The sequence below is a fragment of the Pituophis catenifer genome, unplaced genomic scaffold (assembly GCF_029215685.1).
Source record: "Pituophis catenifer annectens isolate HBS135680 unplaced genomic scaffold, rPitCat1.0.hap2 SCAF_11, whole genome shotgun sequence".
Lineage (NCBI taxonomy): Eukaryota > Metazoa > Chordata > Lepidosauria > Squamata > Colubridae > Pituophis > Pituophis catenifer.
In genome coordinates this window covers 26,208,979-26,218,291 of record NW_027256891.1, presented here as the reverse complement: position 1 = coordinate 26,218,291, position 9,313 = coordinate 26,208,979, and the positions used below count along the sequence as shown (strand labels likewise).

Here is a 9,313-nt window from a genome sequence, read left to right as displayed (position 1 = left end):
AAATCCCACGGCAAGGCCAAAATTCTCTGTGCATGGTGAGAAAGCAACCAAAACAGAGAGATGAGAGAGAAAGAGAGACATAGAGACAAAGAGAGACAGAGAGAGGGAGGGAGGGGAGGGAGAGAGGGACAGAGACAGAGGCAGAGACAGAGACAGAGACAGAGGCAGAGGCAGAGACAGAGAAGGAGGGAGGGAGGGAGGGGAGAGGGAGGGAGAGGGAGAGGGAGGGAGAGAGAGAGAGAGACAGAGAGAGAGAGAGACAGAGACAGAAACAGAGAGAGAGAGGGAGAGGGAGGGAGAGAGAGAGAGAGACAGAGAGAGAGATAGACAGAGGCAGAGACAGAGACAGTGAGAGAGGGAGGGAGGGAGAGGGAGAGGGAGAGGGAGAGGGAGAGGGAGAGAAATGGAATTATTGCTGTGCTATAGGATACATTTCCACCACTTCATTATTAACCATCACACAGCAAGCTAAATTACTCCACTTTGGGTTTTGCATACATAAGGAAGCTTACAGTAAATTCACCGGAGAGTTGAGTGCATCCAGGCTTGCTAAACTTAAGAAAGCAGGTTTAACACCAACCAAGCTTAGCCATCGTGTAGGATTGCAGCTTACAGCTCGTTCACCAGCTGTGGATTTCCTGCACTATATAAGAGACGAGTCCCTAAGGTGTAAATATTATCCAGATTTAAGCTTGCTTTGTTTGCGCCTTTCCTTCATCAAAAGAAAGAAAACTAGATGCTCACCATTTTGCGACACCTATAGAAGCTTCACCTTTGGACACAAAAGTACTTACCATGGATAGAATAGAATGAATGAGCTGGAAGGGACCTTTGAGGTCATCTAGTCCAGCCCCCCCTCAAGCAGGAGAACCTATACTATTTCAGATAAGTGACTGCCTAGTCCCGTGATGGCGAACCTATGGCATGCGTGCCACCTGTGGCACGCGGAGCCATATCGGTGGGCACGCAAGCATTGCCCTAGCTCAGCTGCAGCAGCCAAACTGATTTTCAGGCCATCCAGGCCTACCAGAAGTCAGGAAAAAGGCTGTTTCCGGCCTCCAGAAGGCCTCCGTGGGGGTGAGGAAGGCCCGTTTTTCGCCCTCCCCCAGGCTCCAGAAGCTTTCTAGGAGCCTGGGGGAGGGCAAAAATGTCCTTCCTCACCCCCTGGAGGCCTCTGGAGGCTGGAAACGGCCCAGGGCGCATTGAATTATGGGTGTGGACACGCATGTGCGTGACCTGCCCCCCGATTTTGGCACACGATGGCAAAAAGGTTAGCCTTCACTGGCCTAGTCTCTTCTTAGAAACATCTTATTGGAATGATTGCTTGATCATCTTTTCTTTGAATTTGTGTTGCTAATTCACTAAACTCTGGAGAAGCAGTCTGGGACTTCATCGTACGTGGTGGATCCCAGATTTTCTTTTTCTTTTGGTCCATCAAACCCACAAATGCCACAGCCAGAAGAAGTTTCTCTGTGCATTTCTCCCAGCTCCAGGAAGCGAAGATCAGAGGCAGAGGTCCTGCCAACTTGGCAGATCTGCTAAAATAAAAATGCACAGAAGTCCTTTATCTCTTACCACTGAGAAGTAACCGGCTCCTAGTTGGTTAGGGCAGTGGTGGGATTCAGATAATTTAACAACCGGTTCTCTGCCCTAATGACCAGCTGGGTAGGCGTGGTTGGGTGGTCATGTGACGGGGTGGGCGTGGCCACCTCGACATCACTCACGTCGAGGTGCACCTCATCTCGCCCAGCCTCTCCTCACCATGCCCAACCGCTTGCCTCATCCCTCCGCTCCCAGTCACTTCTTGTCACGCCCAGGTACTCGCCCTGCCACCCAGCCGGGCAATGGGCAGGTGAGCAGGTGGGTGGTGAGTTGAGGAGTGGCTTGGAGGGGAGGGGAGAGGTGTGGCAAGGCACGCTATTCAGCTGGTTCACCGAACTGCACAAAAAGTTAGCTACCAGTTTTACCGAACCTGTGCGAACCGGCTGAATCCCAGCTGAAGGGGACACGAGCAGAAGGAGATGTGGGAAGTGAAATCTGGGACCCCGCTACCTCTAAGGTTTACAGTGTGCAATTTTCTGCTTCTAATTAGGGCTTTTCCAGCATCTGTAATCAACTAGCTTACGGAAGAAACCATCCCTTTGAATCTTTGCCAACCTTTGAGTTTTAAATAAGAGGCTGGATGTAGCTCGTCTCAAGAGCCTTCTGACTTAACTGCCAGTTAGTGCATGAATAGAACTAAAGATCTGAATTGCTGTCACATGTTTTCTATCTTCTATCAGAGTCCTTCTTGAGTTGTTCTGGCCAATCTGCTCTTCCAGCATCAAAATTTGTGAGATGCAGTGAAATGCCACTGGGTGCAAACAAGTATTTGCCTTCTTCAGATATTTTCTTGAAGACCCCCTGAATCTTCACTTACTTCTGTAGGACAAAGGTAATGGCTCAGTGGATGTAAGTATTCTAATACTTGTGCTCTCCTTAGATTCAGCTCAACTGGTGACTGTATTTGCATCTCTATGTAGTTTATTTGGGACGATACATAGGAGTTTCCAGGAGTTTTGGAGAGTTTTCAACTAAACTATTACATTTGTATCGGTGGAGGGAATCAGCCCAAAATTGATTAGGGAGAGTTATTTGCTAATAAGGCTTGAACAGGAGCTAGGCAGAACAAGGAGAACATCTACTAATAACAGGCCTTCGTTCTAGATCTGAGGAACCAAAAGTTCTTCCCTCTAAAACAGCGGTCACCAACTGGGGGTCCGTGAGAAAATTTGGGTGGTCCGCAGAAAAATTATTTGCATTTTTTATATGGCACTAAATCAGGGGTCCTCAAACTACGGCCCCTGGGACGGATACGTGCAATGAATGTTTGTGTTGCTGCAGAGAGTATCTGTGTGTTTTGCTAAGCAACGTATCTATTCGCTGTCTGGTCCGTTGCACTACTTTGCAGAGGGCAGTTTTACCCTCAACACTAAGCTTCTTTAGATGAGAAGTGAAAACGTTTTCAAGGAATAAACCCAAGAAAATCCAGTTGCCTTTTGGGAAAAAAAGCTCCTTTGGGACAACCATGTCCTGGATGATTGAGAATCTCCATAGAAGATTCTTCATGCCACTCTTACTTCACCTTCTCCCAAGTCACCTATGAACGGGCTGGACTACAACTCCCAGATAATGTATCCTGCTAGCTGGGATTGGTGCTCGCCATAGCCTAACACCTCTAACTTGGGGGACGGCTCATTGAGGGAACATGATGATTTAATCGCATGTCAGTGGTTGAAAAGGAAAGCAAGCCATACTCTGCAAAACATATGCTGGGTTCCTGATGAGATATTGATTGATGGTGACTTGTGTAGGATTTTTTCCCCCCCTCTCTCAAAAGGCAAGAGAATAAAGTGATTAATCTTTCTCAGTTCTTCCCCTGCCCCCCCCAAAAGTGACTCATGGCTCATTCCAGGAGGCCCATGTTTTTGCTTTCACCAGCAACTTGTTCCAGCAAGCATGAAGATGTTCTTGGAAGTTGGTGGCCAAGAAATGAGAAAGAACTTGGCTTCTTCACCATTCTGCATCGGTGTCTCTTGACCTTGCTCTCCAGCCTACTCCTCTTAAATATGAATAGAATAGAATAAAAGAGTGGGAAGGGACCTTGGAGGTCATCTAGTCTAACCCCCTGCTTAGGCAGGAAACCCTACACCACTTCAGACAAAGGGTTATCCAACATCTTGTTAAAAACTTCCAGTGTTGGGGCATTCACAGCTTCTGCAAGCAAGTTGTTCCACCGATTAATTGTTCTCACTGTCAGGAAATTTCTCCTTAGTTCTAAGTTGCTTCTCTCCTTGATTAGTTTCCACCTGTTGCTTCTTGTCCTGCCCTCAAGTGCTTTGGAGAATAGCTCGACTCCCTCTTCTTTGTGGCAACCCCTGAGATATTGGAAGACTGCTATCATGTCACACCTAGTCCTTCTTTTCATTAAACTAGACCAGGAGTCTGCAACCTTAAACACTCAAAGAGCCATTTGGACCCATTTTCCACAGAAAAGAAAACACCGGGAGCCACAAAACCCTTCCCGTGCCTGACTATTTCTTGGGCGGCCATAAAACTAGCATATGTCGTCTAATTAAATGTTGTTTTCTTTTGAAACTTTTCTTTTCTTGGATTTATCCATGGTTGGCCTACCGGGGGTTGAAAAGCTCAATAAATCATGTGCCGGTGGGTGTCACACATTGGCGGTTGTGATGCATATGTTGAGTGACAGGGAGCCACAGCAGAGGGGCAAAAGAGCCACATGCGGCTCCAGAGCCGCAGGTTGCTGACCCCTGAACTAGACATATCCAGTTCCTGCAACCGTTCTTCATATGTTTTAGCCTCCAGTCCCCTAATCCTCTTTGTTGCTCTTCTCTGCACTCTTTCCAGAGTCTCCACATCATTATTACATCGTGGTGACCAAAACTGGATGCAGGATTCCAAGTGCGGCCTTACCAAGGCATTATAAAGTGGTATTAGCACTTCACGTGATCTTGATTCTATCCCTCTGTTTATGCAGCCTAGAACTGTGTTGGCTTTTTTTGGCAACTGCCTCACACGGCTGGCTCATATTTAATTAGTGATTGTCCACTAGGACTCCAAGATATGGTATTAGTATTCATGGAAACGTCTCCTTTGGATCTGGTGAAGGATGGGGATTTGGCATGGGAAGTCTTGAGCAGGTTTCCTTTTGGGAGGTTCTTCCACCTGCCATCCATTCACACTTTCCCCCTAACAGTTTCTTTAAAATGAAAGCCCCCCCCCCCCCCCCCCGCTCTATGGTTATTGACCCTGACTTGCCAAGAGGCTGTGCAAAGCCTTCTCGGGTACTTTTCCAGTCCTACCTGGAGATGTCTACCTGGATGGAATTAATCTGCAGACCTTCCGTCCTAAAGGTGAAGGTAAAGGTTCCCCTCACACATATGCGCTAGTCGTTCCAGACTCTAGGGGGCAGTGCTCATCTCCGTTTCAAAGCCGAAGAGCCAGCGCTGTCCGAAGATGTCTCTGTGGTCCTGTGGCCGGCATGAATAAATGCCAAAGGCGCACAGAACACTGTTACCTTCCCGCCAAAGGTAGTCCCTATTTTTTCTACTTGCCTTTTTTATGCACTTTTGAACTGCTAGGTTGGCAGAAGCTGGGACAAGTCACGGGAGCTCACCCCATTACGCGGCACTAGGGATTCGAACCGCTGAACGGCCGACCTTTCGATTCGACAAGCTCAGCGTCTTAGCCGCTGAGCCACCGCGTCCCTACCTTCTGTCCTACAGCTTTCTATTAGCATCTTGAAAAGATCCCAGGATTCCTTACAGGATTCAAAGAACCCAACCCACTCGAGCAGCAATGAAAGTTTGAGATTGAAGTTCTGTAATTTACAAGACTGGGGTTTTTTTTAAATCTCTGGTTTCTCCAGGTAAGAAGTTCTGAACCTGAATGAATCCACAAGGTAGGCTTTGTTATTCTTTGTTCTTTTTTTTTTTTTTTTTTAGAATGGACACCTTAATATAAATTCATTTATTCAGTGCGTGGTTGTATACAACAAATAATAAACATCTCCTTTGTACAAAGCGACCGGAAACAGCTCATCCTGGCCCCAGATCTGCTTTGTACACATTATCTTTGACAGAGAGCAATGCACAAAATCTTAAACAGTTCATGCAACTTCTGAAGCCGGTCTCCAACTTCCCTCTCATGCAAGAGATATGATGAACTAAACAGAAACTTAACTTTCTCTCTCTCCCTCCCTCCCTGGTTGCATTACTTCTGTTTCTTTAAAAAAAATAAAAAAAAAAAATCCAACAACAACAGAGAAGGAAAATACAATTCCAGCCTCTTGCAAATAGAAAATAAGGATTCAAGAAGGGGAATCCTTGGTGCTCTCGAAGATTTTCTTGCAAATGTTCCATAACCCAACTATCATCATCATCATCATTGATGTTGGATGATGGAGCTGGATCTGGCCTGGTTACCTAGTTGGGTCATGAAAGATCTACAAGAAAGCTCAGTGAGCACCAAGGATCCCACGGTTCAAGCCTGAACTACAAATATTCCTATCTATTGGATTCAGAAAGGTTCCCATGCGGTGATCGATCCTTGAACTTTTTCTTCTTCCACCAAGATCTACCCAATTTCCAGCCAGATTTTGGGGAACACCTCCCCCCCCATCCTTTCCTGTCTTAACAGCTTCTCCTCTCTCAAGGCAAGACCAGGAGAGATTAACCATCATCTCCCTTCTTTCAATCCCAGTCACTTCAACAGGCTGGATTGCAATTCCTTTCCGCGTTAAGACTTTTTTTCCCCCAACTTATCCGTGGATAACCTTCAACTCTCTCCACCCCCAAATTTTCAGGGAAGCAAAAAAAAGGAAAGATGTTTACAAATAAGATGTCATGATTTTCCCTTTTATAAAAATGGAGTTAAGTCACTTTAGTTCCACAGTTTCTGTCTTTAGAAAAATGAAGGTACGTTCCACAGGTTTTGCGTTCGTTTTTGTGGGTTTTTTAAAATATGATACACAAAATTAAGAGAAGAGCGGAAGGAAGAGGAGGAGGAGGAGGAGAAAAAAAGAAAAGAAAAGAAAAAAAGGACATCTACATTGTGGGAAGAACTCGATTCAGCCTGTTTTTTTAAAAAAATAATTATTTTCCACAGACGGGGAAATTAACACACACCTCGGTTCCTACAGACTGGGGGATTAGCATGAGGGCTTGGAAAGGATGACTACAAATCTATAAAAAAACAGTATATATCTCAGTGTGTGTTAAAATCACAAGAACACTTTTTGTTTTGTTTTGTTTGCTGGAGCCTGAGATTTACTGCGATCCGGCTCCAAAACCTGATTTATTGATTATTTTTTTTCCTCAAGATTACACTAGCATATTAGCAGGATTTTGCTTTGCTTGTAAAGACACAGCTCAAAACCCCTTCCAGAGAAGAGAGACCCCCCCAAAAAAAATTAAAAATAAAATAAACCCAAAGAAAAAAAAAGAAAAAAAGAGAGATATATTCAGATTTCTTTTCCTGACCAAGCTTTATGATATATAAAATGGTAAACTAAAAACAAAACAAAAAAAAAACAGAGGGCATATGGAGTCCTCCTTCCCCTTCCTGAACCACTGTTATATAAAACATTAAATATTGAAATTTCCCTCAAAGAGCAAAGGAAAAATGAAAGAAAGGAAGGAAGAGAAAGAAAGAAAGAAAGAAAGAAAGAAAGAAAGAAAGAAAGAAAGAAAGAAAGAAAGAAAGAAAGAAAGAAAGAAAGAAAGAAAGATATTTGACAGGATTTCTGTCTCGGTTAGAAAGCCAAAATGTGTTTTTAAATATTGTGGGATTTTTTAAATTTATTTTTTGTTCCCCCCCCCAAAAGAGGGTAGGTGAAGATAAGAAGTAAAGGCAAACTCAATGCGAGGTCATTGCTTCATATTTGTCTGGCTAGGCCCGTGTTTGCGTTTTACATCACTGGGGGGGGGAATCTTTCCTTCGACACGAATCATTGACGGTGATTTGGGGACCTCCGGAAAGTCCAAAAGTAGCTGATCAAAGGCCAAGAGACTTTATCCCAGTTTGTTGGCTTGTCGGGAAGGGCTGAATGGTAGGTGTGTTTGTTTGTTTGTTTGTTTTTGCAAAAATAAGGACTCCACAGCAGATCTAGAGGTAAAAAAAAGTCCCCAAGCGATGCTTCTTCTCTCCTCTAGCTTCTCCGTCCTGGCTACGTCGATTCGTTATGGCTCATAGATTTGCCGCCATTCAACGCTCCCGAAACGCTTCTGCTTTTCGTCGGGGTTCCACTGCCAGACCGTGAGAATTCGGTAAGGTCATGGAGGGAGGGTTCTTTGTACATGGCCACTGGGTGGAAGGAGGAGAAAGGAAAGTCAGAGAAGAATCACAGACGGGGTCTCCCGCTTAAGCAGAGGGTTGGGCTCGAAGACCTCCACGATCCCTTCCCACTCTTGTAATTCTATTCTATTCTATTCTATTCTATTCTATTCTATTCTATTCTATTCTATTCTATTCTACTCTACTCTACTCTACTCTACTCTACTCTACTCTACTCTACTCTACTCCACTCCACTCCACTCCACTCCATTTTTTCTTTTCTTTTCTTCTTTTCTTTTCTTTTCTTTTCTTTTCTTTTCTTTTCTTTTCTTTTCTTTTCTTTTCTTTTCTTTTCTTTTCTTTTCTTTTCTTTTCTTTTCTTTTCTTTTCTTTTCTTTTCTTTTCTTTTCTTTTCCATTCCATTCCATTCCATATTTTCTATTCTATTCTATTCTATTCTATTCTATTCTATTCTATTCTATTCTATTCTATTCTATTCTATTCTCTATTTATTCCAATCTCTCTTCTCTTGTCTTCTCTTGTCTTGTCTTGTCTTCGCCTCTATTCTATTCTATTCTATTCTATTCTATTCTATTCTATTCTATTCTATTCTATTCTATTCTATTCTATTCTATTCTATTCTCTATTTATTCCAATCTCTCTTCTCTTGTCTTCTCTTGTCTTGTCTTGTCTTCGCCTCTCCTCTATTCTATTCTATTCTATTCTATTCTATTCTATTCTATTCTATTCTATTCTATTCTATTCTATTCTATTCTATTCTATTCTATTCTCTATTTATTCCAATCTCTCTTCTCTTGTCTTCTCTTGTCTTGTCTTGTCTTCGCCTCTATTCTATTCTATTCTATTCTATTCTATTCTATTCTATTCTATTCTATTCTATTCTATTCTATTCTATTCTATTCTATTCTATTCTCTATTTATTCCAATCTCTCTTCTCTTGTCTTCTCTTGTCTTGTCTTGTCTTCGCCTCTCCTCTATTCTATTCTATTCTATTCTATTCTATTCTATTCTATTCTATTCTATTCTATTCTATTCTATTCTATTCTATTCTATTCTATTTATTCCAATCTCTCTTCTCTTGTCTTCGCCTCTATTCTATTCTATTCTATTCTATTCTATTCTATTCTATTCTATTCTATTCTATTCTATTCTATTCTATTCTATTCTATTCCATTCCATTCCATTCCATTCCATTCCATTCCATTCCATTCCACTCCACTCCACTCCACTCCACTCCATTCCACTCCATTTATGCTATGCTATGCTATGCTATGCTATGCTATGCTATGCTATGCTATGCTATGCTATGCTATGCTATACTATGCTATGCACACACACACACAGAGCCAAAGATAAACAAGATTCAATGGAGCAGAAGACAAAGGCCAAGCCTCCAATAAACTCCCAAAGCCCCTCTTAGAGAAATGCAAAAAGGATTCTCAAGCACCCCGAGATC

The 9,313-nt window shown here is 43.1% G+C and overlaps 1 protein-coding gene across 1 annotated transcript in view; it reads right to left on the bottom strand.

The window, feature by feature from the left end:
* Positions 1 to 5,521: 5,521 nt before the first annotated feature.
* FGF13 (fibroblast growth factor 13) overlaps positions 5,522 to 9,313 on the bottom strand; it is a 36,134-nt gene continuing 32,342 nt past the window's right edge. The window contains exon 5 of the mRNA XM_070951895.1: positions 5,522 to 7,866. Within this exon, the coding sequence (XP_070807996.1) occupies positions 7,730 to 7,866 (137 nt within the window). The 3' untranslated portion in view covers positions 5,522 to 7,729. The remainder of the gene's footprint in view (positions 7,867 to 9,313) is intronic.